Source organism: Cervus elaphus, chromosome 18, assembly GCF_910594005.1.
Source record: "Cervus elaphus chromosome 18, mCerEla1.1, whole genome shotgun sequence".
Classification (NCBI taxonomy): Eukaryota; Metazoa; Chordata; class Mammalia; order Artiodactyla; family Cervidae; genus Cervus; species Cervus elaphus.
The window spans coordinates 105,353,916-105,374,530 of record NC_057832.1 but is presented as its reverse complement, the minus strand read 5'-3'; the positions used below and the strand labels follow the sequence as shown (position 1 = coordinate 105,374,530).

The following is a 20,615-nucleotide window of genomic DNA, read 5'->3' as shown; positions in this document are numbered from 1 at the left end:
GAGTAGACGGTCTCCAGTCTGCTGGATTCCCCTGGCTCCTCTCCCCACCTATTTGTCTTAAATCTGGTTTTATTCACTTCTTATACCTGCCTAACTCCTTTAACCCAGATGATTAACCTTATCAATTGCTTCTACCTAAGTACATAAAAATCAGTAACACTGTGCTAAAATATACATCAAGTTTGTTCCCTCATTAAGGGATTTACAGGAAGACTGAGCTGCAGTACTGAGAAGTGAAGTTTGGAGAGCCAGAGGATAGAAGACGACAGTAAAGAATAACAAAAAGAAAAATACAAGAATAACAAAAATCTCCAGGTTACTAGAAGTTAATGATGCATTTCCTACCATGAAAATGAGAATCAGGGTGTCACTTAAATTGAGAAATTAGTTGTATCTTATAAAGCCTAGTTCTTAAAATACTTACAATGTGAAGAAAACAAGAAATAAAAGAATAAAACACAAGTAAAACAGCAGCTCTCACTTAAGTTTAAACTTAATTTGACTATCGGCCACCTTACAAACAGCTATATGTATAATGCACATGGTTCTTAAAAAGTACTTTCCCTTACTTTCTTGCATTCTCATTGAAGTCTCACAATAGCCCATTTCACAAATTTAATAAATTGAGAGAAGTTTCATGGCAGACCCAAGGTGACTTAGCTAGTTAAGGGGCAGAGGTAGGAACCAGAAGTCTTCTGACCCTAATCCACTACTCTCTCCACCAAAAAGAAACAACTTGAAACACAGCATCCTTGGAAAATTTCTGCATCAACTGGTCTAAATCCATCCCTTATTTTTCAAGAGATCAACAGACAGGATCTTGTAGATCTCTAAGATCTTGAGTTTGTGCTTTGTGGATTTTACCCATAAATGAAAGACTGGCCAAACCACTAGATGAACTCATTCCGATTCAGTCCTACCGTGGTACTTGCATATGTGATGGATTCAAGCATAAGCTTCTTCTCATGGGTGCGCTACAAAGTTGAGCCCTCTGTATACCTGGTAACACAGCTCAGCGAGTTGAGGGGATTCCTTCACCGCCAACGGGCCTGTTCTCCCTTCAGTTCCCTTCTCCAAGATGTTCAAGATGGCGTGAAGGCAGGTCCGAGGGCAGCCTAACACTCCTGCATGAAACCAAAAGAAAATTCAGCTTCTCTTTTCAAATTTTGGCATTAAAAACCTTAGAATACATTTATAAAACTTAAAGTTTTGTACACATACACTCTACTATAAATATCGTTTCAAATACTGATACAGAAAATTTATTAAATACTAATTTTCCAAGGCTTAGTCTGTCCAGACTTCATCTAAATCCCCCAAAAATCAACCTGTCACATAATTTTTCACACATTATTTCTTTCAGTGAATTATCCCACAAGCCTAGAATTCAATACGTAACCATTTAGTGACAAATATGGAAAAAAAATAAATGGCTATGTGTCTTGTGGCGATACCTGGGTCTTGCAGGTTTGTGGTACTGACAGGTTTCTTTAATTCAAAGCCCAACAGGTAGAGAGCAAGATTGGGTGGATTGCGTTCCAAAGAGGTAATGAGAAGATTCAAGATGTGAATTCTTGTTTCATGACGGATTCCAGCTAATTTCTTTTCAAGTTCTGAGCCTAAATGTGGAAATAACAAAGCAATAAAAAGTTACCATGGGTCAAACTGAAAAATATAAAACTTGTATCTCAAACCTCAGATGTTTTCTTTAGCTTTAGTTTACTTGATTAGCTATTACATTAAATTCAGATTTAAGAGGTTTCCCAAAAGTCTTATTTACTGTTATGCTAGCAAATTCTCAAAATTCCCTTATGTCACCACCAGACATTCAACAGTTTATTTACATAAAATAAAAAATACACGTTAATCTGAGACATACCCTCTTCTAGACGTACAAATTCTTCTGTATCTTCACTATCCAAACACTCCACAAAACCAGCCATCAGCTTCTGACTTACACTCTGAAATGATATAAAGATTTTAAAATGACAAGTTATAAAAAGGTTCTAAGTATTAGAGAAACTATGATAAATATGATATATAATTATAAACACTTGTCTATAAAGGCAAAAGGCAAATCTGTTCCAAGGAAAGTATTAGGTTTTAGTTATATTTTTAATTAATATAAAACTCAGTTCCTAACTGAGTGCCATTTAGCTTGCTATAGAAATAACTAAAGAGGACTTCACCAGTAGAGCAGTGGATAAGAATCTGTCTGCCAAAGCAGGGGACACAGGTTTGATTCCTGGCCCGGGAAGATCCCACATGCCGTGGAGCAACTGAGCCTGTGTGCCACAGCTGCTGAACCCAGGCTCTGAGGCCCATGAGTGGCCACTATGAGAGCCGGCACACCACAGCTCCTGAGCCCACGGGCTGCAACTACTGAGGCCCGGGCACCTCGAGCCCGTGCTCCACAAGAGAAGCCTGCACATCACAATGAAGAGTAGCCCCTACTCTCCGCAACAAGAGAAAGCCCACACAAAGCAGAGAAAGCCAAAAATAAACAAAGATGAATAAGAAACAAAAACTTTTAAAGTTTATTGGCTTTGAAACTTGCTTCATTAATTTTCTTTCCCAAAGAATCAAACTAGTTTTTGAAAACAATAACATTAAATTGCTATTTCATAAACTCTTCATTATATACTCTATGCTATTGATCTTAACTAAAATATAAAATAAAATTCTCATTTTTTCTCTTTAGAAATGTATTACTTACACCAGTTTTATATTTCTGGGCTGAGAAATTAGATACGACTCTATCTCCTCTAAGAACTCTATGTGTGTGTGTGTGTATGTGTGTATATGCTAAGTTGTGTCCAACTCTTTGCAACCTCATAGACTATAGCCCTACAGGCTACTCTGTTCATGGTACTCTCCCCAGGGATCAAACCCGTGTCTCCTGCTTGGCAGGCATATTCTTTACCACTGAGCCACCTGGGAAGCCCTTAAGAACTCTAGCAGGATACTAAAACTGGTAACAACTCAAACTCAAATGAATACCAATGAACAGAAAATCTGCATCCAAAATCCTCTAATTAATTATGTGGTTTCATGAACTTATCCAAAAACCAGATTACACATCTAAAATTTACTATAAATAGTGATTCTCAACCTGGGTGGTACTGCAACTCTAAAAGGCCCTTAGAATTATATGAGAGCATTTTGAATCTTCAGGACCAGAGACTGCTACTCAAAGACAGTGGCAGGGGACCAGGGATGCTAAGAGTCCTGCAATTTAAGAGACAGTTACACTAAAATGAAGATCTGTCCCACCCAAAATGCCAGAAGAGTCCCTGTTTCAAAATACAAAAACCCAGTAATATTCTTCAACTAACTAGAGCAGTGAATTCCAACATAAAATATACAAGGTGAGGAATGTCTACAAAGAGAAAGAAAAATAATAGATTCTCCAATTATAGCTATTCAGTCAACAGAAAGAGAACCAGACTAAAAGAAGAAAACATCTAAAATACTCTACAGTGTATCAAATGAAGTGACACAATTGTGGGTCACCAAAAAGCCACAGAGGCTTCCCTGGTAGCTCAGTGGTAAGGAATCTGACTGCCAATGGAGGAGACACAGGTTCCACCCCTGTGTAGTGGGAGATCCCCTAGAGAAAGAAATGGCAACTCACTCCCAATATTTTTGCCTGGGAAATCCTATGTACAGAAGAGTCAGGCATGCTACAGTCCACAGGGTCACAAAGACTTGGACATGAGTTAGCAACTAAACAACAACAGCAAACAACAACCAAAAACCCACAGAAGCAGACAACTCACATCAGTGAAATCAGAATAGCAGAGGCTCACTCAGCACAGAGGCAACTGAGGAAGAGTGACATAAGGATGCAAAAAACAAACAGAAGGTGCACTTACAAACCTAATCATCCCTTTCATGTGCTTGTAGTAGCGCATTAAATGCTCTCATTAGGCCATACAGTTACATACTATAATAAAGAGTATAACCACATACTACAGTATACATATTAAGAGTATCCCTGGGAATGGTATTATCATCAAACACAAATCATAGTCCAGTACATGGACAGGCTTTTATCCGTCATATACAAATATACTTAAGTCTCAGAATTTTCCCACATACAAGAATAAGATGTATTCTGGACGTACCAAAAAAAATAACAAGAAAAGAAATAACAAAATCAGTTACCTGGTCATGTGTGAAATCTCCAACCAATTTTATCTGAATATTGGAATTGCAAGAGATACAGCAGAGGATCTTGGCACTTTCAAAAGCCAATTCTGGATTAGTATTGCCATGATACAGGTATCTTTAAAACAAGAAAACATTTGGGGAACAACGTGATGAAATTTTTGCTTCTTACTATAATCACTACAGAACATTCAGAGGCAGGGCTCTCCTACCCACACTGCACTTCGGTAAGTTAGACAAGGTTCCCCTTCTGTCAATAACTAGATGTAACCTGCTACGGAGGCTTCACCGGTGGCTCAGTGGTAAAGAAACTGCCTGCAGTGCAGGAGACACAGGAGACTGGGGTTCAATCCCTGGGTTGGGAAGAACCCCTGGAGGAGGGCATGGCAGCCCACTCCAGTATTCTGGCCTGGAGAATCCCATGGACAGAGGAGCCTGGCGGGCTACAGTTCAGAGTCACAAAGGGTCAGACACGACTGAAGTGACTGAGCAACCTTGTTATGGGTTGAATCGTGTTTCCCCAAAATTCACATGTTGATAGCCAAACCCAGAATGATCTTATTTGGAAACAGAGTCTTTGAAGATATAATTAACCAAGTAAAGATGAGACCATTGGGGAGAGCCCTAATTCAACGACTGACAGCCTTATAAAAAAGGGAAAAGTAGACATAGCCACACACTCAGGGAGAATGCCATGACGTGAAGCTGAAGGCAGAGACTGGGATGATGTGCCCACCATTTACAGAACACTAAGCATTGCCAGCAAACCACCAGAGGCTCAAACACACACAGTGAAAAGTTTGCTCCCCGGCCCTATATTCTCCAAACATCCAACTTCCCTACAGGAGACAATATTATGTCATTTTATACTTTGAAATATTTAGGACATAAAATAAATTAGAAAGAAGAAAAAGAAATTACAAGGTCCAGAGTCATTAAAATCAGAGTCGCAAAAGACGACAATAATGAAATGAGACCAAAAAAAATGCTTCAGTGATGCCTTATGGATCTGATCAGATTTGGACATCAAAGTCAGAATGCCATCTGACTCACATCGTCACTTCTCTACCTACACACGGAACTCACCTGGCAATGTTCACCACATTATCCGCCTTCTTGGTTCTGGGATTGATTCCCTGCAATAGCTGTTCTAACGGAGAGACGATCAGAGCCAGCTGACTCTCTCTCAGCAGATCCATGAAGAGGTTTTCCTTCTGCAGAGTAAGATTGAGAAGCGCAAGGCAATGCTGCACTGCTTTCTCCAGGTGCTTCTTTCCTACAGAGCAAAATCAAAGTTAGCAAGTTCCACATGAATCTTAGAAACTCAGAATCAATTCTCAGGAAAACAAGATAAAGGGTGAGTTTCAGATTCAAAAAGCCCTCAAGTTTTCAACCCTTTAGCAGTAACTTCACAGAACTGCTCACTCAGACAAGTCACTGTACTTTTGTGACTCAGATTAATTTAATGCAATGGCTTCTCAGTATTTTTTCCTGCATTCTTTCCCTAATTATTTAGAGCAGAGTTCTCAGATGGGAGTGAGTCTGGCCTCAGAGGACATCTGGCAATACCTGGAGACTTTTGATTGTCACAGCAAGGGATGCAGTACAGGCATCTAGGGGGCAGAGGTCTACAACACACAGGAAAGCCTCCACATTAAAGAATTATTCTGCCAAATATGCCAGTGGTGCTGAGGCTGAGAAGCTGATTTAGAGAATAATACATAACCACCGTGGAAAATTTGGAAAATAAAGAGGCAAATATAAACAAGGGCTACATATAGTGCCACCATTCAAACTTAAAACTCATGGGCTCTGGAGTAAAATTACCTAAGCTCAAATCACATCCTTGACCCTGGAGAAAGATGTGAAACGCCTTCATGCATCAATTTCCTTATTCATTAAATGGAAATAATATCATCTACCGCACAGGTCTTTCATACAGGTTAAATACATTAATACATGTAATGAGCTTTTAAAATTGCCAAATGCACAGTAAGCACTTAATAAATAATAATAACTTATAGCAATAGTAAATGAAATTTATTGAACACCATGTACCACGCACTGTAGTAAGTGCTTTTACAAATACTATGGAGAAAATGAAACAAAAGGTACTTTAAATTTAGAGATGTTAAAGTTGTAAGAGGTAACTATGATTACCTACCAAAGACCCTGCAATAAAACAGTTATAATGAGAGTCTCTGTATTTCAGTCAGCTCTCACTTTTAATTTACTTTGATGGTATGACTCACTAAAACAATACTGTAGACACAGAGAAAATCTTACGGCGAAAGGAAGTTAAGATGTCATCTACTTCAAAGCTTCAGTTTACACACGACAAAAACAGCAAAACTGTTTTCAAGCTATGAAGACAGTCAGGCACATACCAGGGAAAGGAGCATAGGTATCCAGCTGTTTAACACCTTCCTCCAGTAAACTAAGGGCAAGCTCCAGCATCGGTGACTCATTCAGAAGGTGATACATCAGACTAAATCCTGGTGGCTTATAGGCTATGATTTCTTCTCCTAGATAGAACATAACATAGTCCAAGAGATGGTGAATTAGTACTTTTGTCACACCCTTTTTATGAAGCATGAGATTTGTGAATTAAATAGTATCTAAACAAATGAAGCAAGCTTCAATTTACAGACAGTGACACAAACTATACACAATGGTTATTTCCGAAAGGACTGATGTGTACACAGTGGTTCACACGTTGCGCTGACATCTAACTCGTTAATCTGTAGGCAATGTTCTTACTCTTTCATTCTGTGAAATTTTTACTTTATTTTCTCTTGCTTAGAACAATCAAAATGACTAAAACAATGTAACAAAACATATAAAATTATAATTTAGTTTATAGCCAGAAGTAATTTACATCTTATGCATAGTAATTTATAAATTATAAATAGGTTTATAAATAGCTGACACTTTGAAAGTGACAGAATTAAATTACCTTGTAGTTCCACAAACTGATCCACAAAATCTTCAAGTTGAGGTTCATAATCTCTGAGTAATTTATAAAACACCTCCAAAACAACCTCAGCAACTTCCCACTACAGAAAGACACAAATATTTCAGTAACAATAACAGTTCACGGTGATAGACTGGGTAAGTTTTTCACCCCTCTAACTTTCCTCCAGAAAATGTGTGAAGTCCCTTTTCTACTTTGTTTATTCGAAGCAATAAAGAAAGCCCAATTCATTCTGCTTTGTTTTGCTAAGGACAGTGGACTGGCTAGTTTTTCAAGGTAAAACAGGTATAAAAGAGTTAGTAAAAGAAACATTTCTAAAAAAGAAACATTTCTACAGCAGATATTTGAGCTCTGTTAACAAATCTAAAGCACCCAATATCTAGCCATACAGAGCTCCATTTATAAATTAAAATTTATAAATAAATTTAATTCATAAATCTAGCTCAATTTATAATGAAAAACCATCACGTTTGAACACTTCTCCAAAAGCATCAAACATTCAGTTTCTCTAAGGATCTCAGCTAGACAGGATCTGAGAAAATATCTCATCAACTCTTATTTTGCAGGTGAAGCAAGTAAAGCTCAGAGCACTGAATGATTTCCTGAGACCATAAAGCTTGGAAGCCAACGTGCTGAAGGTCCAGCCCCACACTTCTAATTCCCAGAGCTGGTTCATGGCTCTAGCCAAAGTTAAGAATCACTGGTAGGCCTCCTCCAAATGACCTCATCTTCACCTCTTTGTTTAAAATGTTTTTAAAAGCTATGTAACACCAAGGAAAAATATTTATGCCAAAGGGAAAATATATTGTACAGACATAACTGTACAGACAGTAAAATTAAACTCTGTTTAAAAAAATCTACTACATAAAATTTTAATAAGGCTGAGTCTAGTAACTGTAGACGGTGGTTTTTAAGATTATTACTTTAGTCATTATTTCCACTGCATATAATTTTATCAAAGCTGATTTTTAAAACTAGGACTATGACAATCTTAATTTTAATTTATCTTATTTAATTACTCATTTCTATTTTCTAAATTTTTCAAAATCATTTATTTAAATAAAAAATGTTTATCACCACATGATAATGGACTTTAGGTTTACTAAATATATATGCTGCCTCAAACACTGTTTATATTTATTTATCTCAATGCAAAGCACTGTTTTTGTGACAAGTTAGTGTTCTAAAATACAATAACACAAATTAAACCTAAAAAAGACCTTCTAGTGAAATAAATTCACAAAACTGAGGGAAATTTTCTTAGGGTAATATGTTAGGAAATCATTGGTAGCTGGAAGAGCAGCAGTGCTAGAAATATAAAAATGCACGAGTGAAAAATAATAAGCACAGAAAAAGAGTGGCTGACTAAAGCTCTAAACCCTTAGGTCACACTGACCTTTTTAAGAAAAAGCAAGTAAGATAATTAAAAGAAATGCCAAAAAGTATCAGAACATTTTGCTGAAGAGACTGCAGTTGTTAGTATCCATTATCCATCTGAAATGACTTTTATTAATGAGGCATGACTGCTATTAATGCTTTAATCCAATAAGGAAATACATGTTAATAAGATAATACTAGGCCTTTAGTAAAACATACACCCCTGTTGGTATCGATTTTTAACCACATGAGAAGCAAAACTTATAAAGCAACTGACAAAAAATAAACTTCAGCTATCTGGGACTAAATATTAGAAACAAACTATGTCTGATAATATAGCAATGAAAAATAAGCTATACCAGATACAAGTAATGATTATGCAGTCATTAAAAAGACTCTTCTCAAAGAATCTTTAATAGCATGAAAAAAATCCTCATAATACTATGTTTAGTGACCAAAAAGGGATATAAGCTAATGCCACTAATTATCTCAATTTAAGTAGATATGCAAAGGAAAAAGAATAAAAGCAGTTATCCCTTCCTTTGGCAACAAGATTATGGGTGATGTAATTTCTTCACATATTTTTCTATATTTTCCTAATTTCCCAAAGTAGCATGAACTATTTTATAATCATTAATACAACAACAAATAAACCCAACAGGTTCAAAAACACCAAACTATAAAATAAATTAGAAATGTCCCTATAAGGTATTCTGTCCGCAAGGGTATTCTGTGAACCAATAAACAGTATTATAGACTAAAGTGAATTAAGTCAGAACCTGAAAGGGTCTCTTACATAGCTTAGTGGTTATGAGCTTGGATCTGGAATCAGAGTCCTAGGTTCAAATCCTGGTCCTGGACCTTAGGCAAGTTCCTTAACTTTGCTAAGCCTCCATCTGTAAAATGGGAATATTAATAGTACCTGCCTTGCAGTAATATTATAATTACATAAGATGATATATACAAAAGCTCAGTTGTGAATGTACTACAACCAGAGCAAATATGAGCATAAACATCAGTGTTCCCTTGGCCTCTCTCCAAGGCTTACATATCTGATGAATCACAATATGCCTTCCCACTAAGCCAAGACTCCACAACCAAGAAGTGCTACTTACTAACCAATATTAAATGGTGTGCAAGTTAAAACTTATTCCAACCCTAGCTAAATCATCCCAATAAAGGATAGTGTGCTTCCAACTGCCAAAGGTATATCATTTTTGGTTCGATTTGGTCAAAATTTGTTCAATTAAAGATTTAATGACTATGACTTCATATCAATTAAATTGGTGGTGGTGGTTGGTGGTTTAGTAGTTAAGTCATGTCCTACTCGTGTGACCCCATTGACTGTAGAAGACGAGGCTCCTCTCTCTGTGGGATTCTCCAGTCAAGAATACTGGAGTGGGTTGCCATTTCCTTCTCCAGGAGATCAAGAACAAAACCTGGGTCTCCTGCACTGCAGGCAGATTCTTTACCGACTGAGCTATGAGGGATGCACACTTTTTTTTTTTGGTATAACCAGACTCAAATCTGAAAATTAAGTGAGGAAACTGGGAAAAAGTTGAGAGAAAAACTAAGAACAGAAATTGAGAAAACAAGGACTTCTGAAGAGAAACTAAAGAAATCAAACTTATGTGGCAAGGGAACATATCCTGCTTTGAACACCAGATGTATTCTTGAAAATGCATATTAACCCTCATTTCTTAAACTGTACTGTATTTTATAAAGCAAATGGTAACACTCTCCCCTCTTTGAGACCATACTCAAAGCATCATCATACATAAAGCCAGTAGTGTGCTTCTCTGTTATAAATCAATTAAATTACTGATCACTAAAGAGTCAGTGCTCTGGTTTTAATGCCTGAATGTATTTTTTAATACATTTAAACCAATCAGACCATGGATATGTCAGTATAAGACCATAGATTTTACTTTCAAAAGCTAAAATGAATTTATAGCATCTCATACCTCAAATAAAAGAAAAAACAGCAATAAAATAAATAAGGAGACAAAAGTTTTTCTCTGAACATAACCTTTTCAGCTGCTCTCCGGTAAGCCCTTGTACGGAATCGGAGAAACACGGAATCTCGCAGGAACTGCAAATAAGGGTCAAAACCGGGGGGCCGCAGCCCAGCACCCAAATTAGAAGGAAAGGAGCTCTCCACCAGGGTACTAATTAACTGGCAAAAGGCGCGAGTTAAAGGGTATTCTTCACACCGGGATTCTATTTCATTTAGTTCCACCTTCCAAAGAAAAATAAAGGAAGTTCAGTAACATAAAACCACTAGCTTTAAAGTGCAAAGCATTTTTCAGACATTAACTCATTACTACTGGTATAATATCACACCCAAAGACCCACAAAGACCCTATGATTTTTTTATTCAGAGGTAAAGATACAAAAGTTAAAAACAGATATCTTAAAAGTTTCTTTAAAAAAAAAGAGGAAGGGGGCACAGAGAGAAAAAAGAAACTTAAACAAGTAAATTCGCACTTCATGGCTGACCCAAGTAGCCAAATTAAATTGAGTTCAAACCAAACTTTCAGTCTGGATGGCTGCCACTAACATTCTTTTCCAGCTCTGAAACCAAAAGCGTTTTGATCTCTTTCATAAAGTTTCATCACCATTTCAACACAGAAAACCCTCAAATGAAAACACATCAAATCTGAAAACTACAGAAACTTAATACAGTAAGAATATATTTTTCTTAGTCTTTTCATCATGTGAATGCATGACTATAGAATTTAAACTAAAAGGAAAATTTTACCTCAATACCAATTGCTTGCCTCTGGCTTGGAACCCGAACAGTCTGCAGTATCTTAAAATAAGAAGAATGAAATGTTAGGAGCATTCCTCATTGATCAATGAAAATCAGTGGCTTTGCAATAATATAATAGTCACATACATCACCCACCAATTTACAATGTCAATCAGAAATGACAACTGAGAAGTCTCTCATGAACTTTCATGAGCAACTGTGTCCACATTCAGGGAGAACTTCCAATTACCTGGGTTTCAGAAAACTGGTAATTTCTTAAGTGCACACAAGATGTGTTTTCAACAAATTTATTCTCAGATATTTTAGGAATAAACCTTAAAAGGATCTATGGAATGAAATCTCACTGATGTTCAAGACACTAGTCTTTTTTACAACCAGCCCTACTGTTGGCACCAAAAAACCAAGAAGTAAATTTGTTAACAGGTCTCTTATGTGAACAGAAGTTTTGGGTTAAGAAGTTCTGTCCTGACCGTGCTGGAGGCATAAATAGTCTCTGGTATATAATTATACTCAGTGTCAGTTAGCCTTATCTAAGACAGAAATGTCCAAACCCAATCACACATCATCTCAGGTATAAAGAAGCACTAAGCACTTAGGTCTGACAGAATGTGGTCCACGGGAGAAGGGAATGGCAAACCACTTCAGTATCATTGCCTTGAGAACCCCATGAACAGTATGAAAAGGCAAAAAGATAGGACACTGAAAGATGAACTCCCCAGTTCGGTAGGTGCCCAACATGCTACTGGAGATCAGTGGAGAAATAACTCCAGAAAGAATGAAGGGATGGAGCCAAAGCAAAAACAACACCCAGTTGTGGATGTAACTCATGATGGAAGCAAGGTCCGATGCTGTAAAGAGCAATATTGCATAGGAACCTGGAATGTTAGGTCCATGAATCATGGTAAATGGTCAAATAGGAGATGGCAAGAGTGAACATTGACATTTTAGGTATCAGTGAACTAAAATGACTGGAATGGGTGAATTTAACTCAGATGACCATTATATCTACTGCTGTGGGCAAAAATCCCTTAGATGAAATAGTGTAGCCATCAGAGTCAACAAGAGTCTAAAATGCAGTCCTTGGATGCAATTTCAAAAACAACAGAATGATCTTTGTTCGTTTCCAAGGTAAACCATTCAATATCACAGAAATCCAAGTTTATGCCCTGACCAGTATTGCTGAAGAAGCTGAAGTTGAAGGGTTCTATGAAGACCTACAAGACTTTCTAGAACTAACACCCAAAAAAGATGTCCTTTTAATTATAGGGGACTAGAATGCAAAAGTAGGAAGCCAAGAAACACCTGGAGTAACAGGCAAATTTGGCCTTGGAGTACAGAATGAAGCAGGGCAAAAGCTAACAGAGTTTTGCCAAGAGAAAGCACTGGTCATAGCAAACACCCTCTTCCAACAACACAAGAGAAGACTCTACCCATGGACATCACCAACTGGTCAATGACAAAATCAGATTGATTATATTCTTCACAGCCAGAGATGGAGAAGCTCTATACATTCAGCAAAAACAAGACCGGGAGCTGACTGTGGCTCAGATCATGAACTCCTTATTGCCAAATTCAGACTTAAATTGAAGAAAGTGGGAAAAACACTAGATTATTCAGGTATGACCTAAATCAAATCCCATATGATTACACAGTGGAAGTGAGAAGTAGATTTGAGGGACTAGATTTGATAGACTAGAGTGCATGACGAACTATGGACGGAAGTTTGTGACACTGTACAGGAGACAGGGATCAAGACCACCCCCAACAAAAAGAAATGCAAAAAAGCAAAATGGCTGTCCGAGGAGGCCTTACCAATAGCTGTGAAAAGAAGAGAAGCAAAAAGCAAAGGAGAAAAGGAAAGATATTCCCATTTGAATGCAGAGTTCCAAAGAATAGCAAGGAAAGATAAGAAAGCCTTCCTCAGTGATCAGTGCAAAGAAACAGAGGAAAACAACAGAATGGGGAAGACTAGAGATCTCTTCAAGAAAATTAGAGATACCAGGGGAACATTTCATGCAAAGAGGGGCTCAATAAACAACAGAAACGGTATGGACCTAACAGAAGCAGGAGATATTAAGAAGAGGTGGCAAGAGTACACAGACAAACCATACAAAAAAGATCTTCACGACCCAGATAATCAGGATGGTGTGATCACTCACCTAGAGCCAGACATCCTAGAATGTGAAGTCAAGTGGGCCTTAGGAAGCATCACTACGAACAAAACTGGAGATGATGGAATTCCAACTGAGCTATTTCAAATCCTAAAAGATGATTCCATGAAAGTGCTGCACTCAATATGCCAGCAAATCTGGAAATCTCAGCAGCGGCCACAGGACTGGAAAAGGTTAGTTTTCATTCCAATTCCAAAGAAAGGCAATGCCAAAGAATGCTCAAACCACTGCTTAATTGTACTCATCTAACACAGCAGCAAAGTAATGCTCAAAATTCTCCAAGCCAGGCTTCAGCAATACATGAACCGTCAACTTCCAAACTGCCTTTTAGAAAAGGCAGAGGAATCAGAGATCAAATTGCCAACATTCACTGGATCATCAAAAAAGCAAGAGAGTTCCAGAAAAACATCTACTTCTGTTTTATTGACTATACCAAAGCCTTTGACTGTGTGGATCACAAAAAACTGTGGAAAATTCTGAAAGAGATGGGAATACCAAACCACCTGACCTGCTTCTTGAGAAACCTGTATGCAGGTCAGGAAGCAACAGTAAGAACTTGACATGGAACAACAGACTGGTTCCAAATAGGGAAAGGAGTACAAGAAGGCTGTATATTGTCATGCTGCTTATTTAACTTCTATGCAGAGTACATTATGAGAAACGCTGGGCTGGATGAAGCACAAGCTGGAATCAAGATTGCCCAGAGAAATATTAATAACCTCGGATATGCAGATGACACCACACTTATGGCAGAAAATGAAGAACTAAAAAGCCTCTTGATGAAAGTGAAAGAGAAGAGTGAAAAAGTTGGCTTAAAGCTCAACATTCAGAAAACTAAGGTCATGGCATCCAGTCCCATCACTTCATGGGAAATAGATGGGGGAACTGTGGAAACAGTGGCTGACTTCATTTTGGGGGGCTCCAAAATCACTGCAGATGGTGACTGCAGCCATGAAATGAAAAGATGCTTACTCCTTGGAAGGAAAGTTATGACCAACCTAGACAGCATATTAAAAAGCAGAGACATTACTTTGCCAACAAAGGTCCATCTAGTCAAGGCTATGGTTTTTCCAGTAGTCATGTATGGATGTGAGAGCTGGACTATAAAGAAAGCTGAGCACCAAAGCATTGATGCTTTTGAACTGTGGTGTTGGAGAAGATTCTTACGAGTCCCTTGGACTGCAAGGAGATCCAACCAGTCCATCCCAAAAGAAATCAGTCCTGGGTGTTCATTGGAAGGACTGATGTTGAAGCTGAAATTCCAATACTTTGGCCACCTCATGCGAAGAGTTGACTCATTGGAAAAGACCCTGATGCTGGGAGGGACTGGGGGCAGGAGGAGAAGGGGACAACAGAGGATGAGATGGTGGATGGCATCACTGATTCAATGGACATGACTCTGAGTAAACACCAGGAGTTGGTGATGGACAGGGAGGCCTGACGTGCTGCAGTCCATAGGGTCACAGAGAGTCAGACACGACTGAACTGAACTGAAGCACTTAGGACAATAATAAGTACTGACATGCTCCTGAATGAAAGAACTGAATTATTAATACTAAAAGAAAAGTGGCCCAGCCTCTCAGCACATACCAACTTTATTTGTTTTCATAAAGTATCATTAACATATTCAGGACACGTATGTTAGAAATCAACTAGAATACTGCTTCAAACAGCAGCTTCTACCAATATGTCAGAATCACAGGCTCCCTTATGTCATATTATTTTGAAGACAAATGCATGTTCCACCTAACCATTTTCCTAGAAATATCTCTACAGAACACAATCTTATTTTCCTTTTTTTACTCCATCACTTATAGAATAAGCCCATCTTGACATAAAAATTCCAATAGGGCTTATATCTAAAGAAGTAATAGTTGATAAGACATTTTACTTGACTGTTATAAGACAGGAAGGGTCCCAGAAGGAAGGAGTGAAAAAGAAAACTGGGCATCCCTCACATTTAATGAGTACAGATGACTTCTGAACGCTTACTGCAGGCTAATACCCAAAAACAGACTTGAGGAATTCTGTCCATTTATTAATCTTACACACACTGAAAAACAAAGTCTTAAGAGAAGAACCAATCTCTAGTAACCCAGTGAAGTTGTCAACTGATCCAAGAGAAAAATCCAAGCCTATTAGTTTCTGATGTTATGCTCAGTACCAAAATCATAACTTTCTATTTGGGAAGTTCATGGTGTACTTTAAGTTTCAACTGGATGCACTTGCTTGAACAACAGTATCAAAACTCACGTCCCAACTGGAGTAATGTAAGTAAGACAGCTCACAGCACTACCTGAGTATATTCCAACGACTGCCAGAGAGAAGCAGCAATTTCAGGCGATTTTCCGAACGCTGCAAGTGTCTTCAGTAGTTCAGCCTTTAGCACAGGAGGGATACTGCACTGCAGGAGGCCCAGGGTCACCACCACGGGGGTCCACTGGGGATGCTCACAGAGTGCCAAACGGGCATTTTCACTCTGCGAATTGAATACAAAAAGAACAAGACAGGCTTCGCATGTTTAAAAGCTAAGAAAATGACCAGTAAAATCATCTAAATTGCTAACACTTACACTGAGTATTCACAGGCTTAATTAACACATACTAAAACAAAGCAAATGCCTGAACTCTACAAGTAGATCAAATCAGATCACAAGCTCAGTTAATATAAAAAAATGGAGGAAAAAAATAGCCTTTACTGAATTACAGCTCTAAAACTAGAAAACAAAATATACAAACAGAGATAAACAGTCTTCCAGGGTCACATAAATCTTACCTAGGCATTTTAAATCCTTTCTGGAACAATGTCATATATAAATGAGAAAAATACCTTGTCCTTTTCTGAGAAAAAAAATAGAAATACATACACACACACACACACACACACACACACACACAGAGTACCAAGTATCACTTCAATTTAATTCAACAGTAAACAATTACAAACTTTATGTTTTGACTTTGAATACTGTTTAGCATTCTTAGAAAAACCAATAAATTTAGAAGACACTATTCCTGTTCTTCAGAGAGAATGTCAGACAATGGAACTTAGCTTTGCGCTAGCGAACAACAGAAACAACCAGAAGAACAAATGGGACCTAATTAAACTTAAAAGCTTTTGCACAGCAAAGTAAACCACTGGCAAAATGAAACAACCCATATACAGAACGGGAGAAAATATTTGTAAATGAAATGGCCAGTAAGGGGTTAATACCCAAAATATATAAATAGCTCGTACACTTCAACATCAAAAAATACAAACCACACGATTAGGCTATGATTTTCATACACACTTCTGACAGTAAGCAGGGAATACCACACACCCTTTAAAGGTGAAGAAACAAAGAACTTAGAAGAACAGAATGCCAAATATAAATGCTAAATTTATCGCTTATAAACTTTAAGCATTATAAGAAAACTTGGGGGCTCCTTAAAATGCCACTGTGTTAGAATACAAATAAAATTACACTGTACTCACACGCTGCAGGTGGGTTACCTACCCAAGTAATGATGGTAGATGTCAGCTGCAGAAAAGCAATCAACCCATCCTGCTCCTTCTGGGTGATACCGCGTGAAGGCAGGTGGCGGTACTGGACACTATCTGCGCTCGGAAGATCCTTCCGGAGGTGCTCGTGGTAAAGCATCAAGGAGTGAAAGAAATGTTCCCAGGAAACAGGACTGCCACCTGCTCCCTGGATATTTTCAACTGGAAAGAAACACAGCACAGAATTTCCTTTCAAAATTGTCTAAGTACTTGCTTGGAAATGGAGGGAGAAAATAAACATAAAACAATAATTTTGTTTGCCTTTGTCCTAGATATGCTGTGTGTTAGAAGTCCTCTGTAAACTAGAACTCTGGATTAATTTTTCTCTGGGACTAAGACTGGGTGGTGCCCATGCAAGTACAAAGGTAAATTACTTTGGATGTCAGTTGCCCTGCCCTTCGTGTGTGCTCCGTCATGGCCAATGCTTGGCAACCCCATGGACTGCAGCCCACCAGGCTCCTCTGTCCATGGGATTTCCCAGGCAAGAATACTACAGTGGATTGCCATTTCCTCTAGGGGATCTTCCTGATCCAGGGATCGAACCCACATCTTCTGCATCTCCTGCATCTCCTGCATTGGGAGGCAGATTCTTTACTGCTGAGTCACCTAGGAAGCCCTGGATGTCAGTTACCTACTTCGAATCCAGGACATTTCTCCATGTTGTCATGTAACTATTCAGGGCTGCTTTTCCCATGAGCAGTTCCCAAATGTTGAGCTTAAATTAAATTTCCAAAGAGAGAGATAACTACAATCATGATTTGCAGATTACAGTACTCTATTACATACTAAGCACTGAGAGTAAAAGCCTAGCAGACAAGACAAAGAAGCCTTAACAAAATGGTCAAAACTCCAGTCTTAGAGTCAGGCAGATCTCAATTACCAATCATGGGTTGCCTATGCATTGTGACCTTAAATTACTTCACTTTGCTAAACCTGTTTCTTCAAATGTAAAAATGAAAGTAATCTACCTGACAGATGTTTAATAAATATTTCTTTCTCTTCCCTTTTGCACTATCTTTGGTGTGGTTGGTGGCTTAGTCGCTAAGTCGTGTCCTACTCTTGCGACCCCATGGGCTGCAGCCCACCAGGCTCCTCTGTCCCTGGGATTCTCCAGGCAAGAATACTGAGTGGGTTGCCATTTCCTTCTCCAGGAGATCTCCCCAACCCAAGAATGGAACCCCGGTCTCCTGTACTGCTGGCAGATTCTTTACCTACTGAATGAGGGATGCACACATTTTTTTTTTTATATAACCAGACTCAAATCTGAAAATTAAATGCTGAAACTGGGAAAAAGTTGAGAGAAAAACTAAGAACAGAAATTGAGAAAACAAGGACATCCGAAGAGAAACTAGAAAAATCAAACTTATGTGGCAAGGGTACATATCCTGCTTTGAACACCGGATGTGTTCTTGAAAATGCATATTAACCCTCATTTCTTAAACTGTACTGTATTTTATAAAGCAAATGGTAACACTCTCCCCTCTTTGAGACCATAATCAAAGCATCATCATACATAGAGCCAGCAGTGTGCTTTTCTGTTATAAATATAATGTATACGCCCAGTAGAACCCAGCACAAATTACCAATATGCTTTAACAGGTAGAAGAATACTGAATGTCATGACAAACATAGAAAACATCTAGATTTTTCTTACCATGACTGCTCCCATTGACTTTGAGCAGGCTGAAACAGTAGTGGGCACACTGGGGCCCATTGGCCAATCCCTGCAGCATCTTCAAGTAAGGAATATAAATAGTTGGAGGCAACAGGTCGCCCATTTGCCTAACAAACTTTGACAAGACAACCTGAAATACGGAAAAGCCAACAGTTTACATAAAGCATAGCTTAACTTTAAGCCAACATGAACTAGCCAATGTAGACTACATATGAACCAAAACTAAGTACTCTTATTTAACTTCCCCCAAGACAAAATAATCTTGTATTCTATTTACGAAAAACTGCATTTCCAAGTTAATCATTAGTAATTTAATGGAACTACAGAATATCTTTGTGAACCCAACGTACATTGTTTAAAAACAACTAAATATCACAAATACAAGACTACTCATATTCTAAATATGTAAAACAATTGAAGAATTTACTCAGCTAAAATTAACCAGCAAATTCAAAGACACACTTAGAACCCAGAGTTCCTAAACCCCAGTAAAACTGAATACGAAGATCTAGGAACCTGGAAGAATTTTTGATCGTAACCTAAACATACTGTTTTATCTTCTTGCTGATACATGTTTCTATACTCCTGTTCTCTAGGTTCACTTCTTAGGTTTCTCTTTTCTCCTGCTTAAGCCTTAAATCTATTATCAACAACTAAATATATTACTTAGACTAATTAGCTGGAACTCTGAACCAGAAATGTTACAGATCTCTGGAAATTTTTGTTAAATCTGTTGGGTTTAACAGTGATCTTATGATCATATAGAAAAATATCCTTATTTTCAAGAGATATTAACCAATGAGAGATGAAAAGGTCATGCTGCCTATAATTTACTTTAAAATAAACTCAGCAAAAAAAAAAAGCAATAGAAATAACAAGAGCAGAAGTAAATACGGCAAGATGTTAACAGCTATTAAATTAAGATACTGGGTGTTCGCTATAATTATTCTCCCATATTTGAAAATCTTCATAATGGAAATTATTTTAATCTCTAAAAAATTTTAATAAATCCTTCCCTGAAATATATTTTTTAAGTGAGGAAAAAAGTGAAACAATAAATGTAAGAAATACAGTTTAAAAAAGGGGGTCTTGACCTTTGACTGTTAGCACAAATCAAAATTATAGTACATGGCATGAAACCATTTAAAATAGAAAATCCCAAAAGAATGAAGACAGATATGGTAATCCCTCTGATTGGTTAATGCATAACATATTTTAAAAGTTAATACAGAATAGAAAATGAACTTTTTCCTACACTATCTACTGACTCATAGGCATTTTGGCATTAATTATAACTTCTAAGCCTTTTTTCTTTAGTATTTGTACCTCTCCTATCTTACCCAACTTGCTAAGAAAGATGGATATTTGTTGTTATGCCTATAGAGGACAGAATAAGCTAATAAATATTAGTTTTAATTAGTCACTTATTTAGTCACACATTTATTTAGCGACTCACAAAGAAACTAGACACTTTCCTACATCTAATGATTCAATACATAGCTAGCATCTAATACAAGGCTGACTGGATAAACTTTGAAATGATCAGATCAATTTAACAGTTTCCATTTCCTTAAATAAGTATAAACACCTAAAGTTTACAAGTGTTCATTTTGCATGAACAGCAGTAACATGAGGAAAATACCATTCTTCATGTTTTTATGATTTCCAAGGTAAAAAGCAGGAAAATCAAGAGCTCACCTGGCGTTGAGGGGGTCGTTGGTGAGCCACCCCAAGATAAGAACCCAGGATAGTGGAAGTCTGAAGAGGCTCTGATGGACACCAGTATTCCAGCGCAAGTTCTAAATTGAAAGGATTCTTTTTATATAGCTCACCGATCTGCAAAGTGTAAAAAAAAACTGTGTGAAAATGTCTGTAACTAAAAAACTACTTTTAAATAAGTTACATTTTATTGAATTCACCTGTATGTTTAAG

The 20,615-nt window shown here is 37.6% G+C and overlaps 1 protein-coding gene and 1 long non-coding RNA gene across 3 annotated transcripts in view; one reads left to right on the top strand and one right to left on the bottom strand.

Annotated features, from left to right (window-relative positions):
- NUP205 (nucleoporin 205) overlaps positions 1 to 20,615 on the bottom strand; it is a 97,889-nt gene that overhangs the window by 55,554 nt on the left and 21,720 nt on the right. For both annotated transcript variants that reach the window (XM_043871621.1, XM_043871620.1), the window contains exons 10-22: positions 20,382 to 20,519; positions 18,663 to 18,813; positions 16,965 to 17,170; positions 15,762 to 15,944; positions 11,283 to 11,333; positions 10,551 to 10,760; positions 7,127 to 7,226; positions 6,558 to 6,695; positions 5,257 to 5,446; positions 4,168 to 4,288; positions 1,880 to 1,961; positions 1,455 to 1,619; positions 1,000 to 1,124 (exon numbers count right to left, since the gene is read on the bottom strand). In XM_043871621.1, the coding sequence (XP_043727556.1) occupies positions 1,000 to 1,124; positions 1,455 to 1,619; positions 1,880 to 1,961; positions 4,168 to 4,288; positions 5,257 to 5,446; positions 6,558 to 6,695; positions 7,127 to 7,226; positions 10,551 to 10,760; positions 11,283 to 11,333; positions 15,762 to 15,944; positions 16,965 to 17,170; positions 18,663 to 18,813; positions 20,382 to 20,519 (1,860 nt within the window). The remainder of the gene's footprint in view (positions 1 to 999; positions 1,125 to 1,454; positions 1,620 to 1,879; positions 1,962 to 4,167; positions 4,289 to 5,256; positions 5,447 to 6,557; positions 6,696 to 7,126; positions 7,227 to 10,550; positions 10,761 to 11,282; positions 11,334 to 15,761; positions 15,945 to 16,964; positions 17,171 to 18,662; positions 18,814 to 20,381; positions 20,520 to 20,615) is intronic.
- Positions 1 to 20,615, top strand: part of LOC122673773 — a 68,939-nt gene that overhangs the window by 41,188 nt on the left and 7,136 nt on the right. The window contains exon 2 of the long non-coding RNA XR_006334823.1: positions 7,711 to 7,847. This is a non-coding gene — a long non-coding RNA (uncharacterized LOC122673773). The remainder of the gene's footprint in view (positions 1 to 7,710; positions 7,848 to 20,615) is intronic.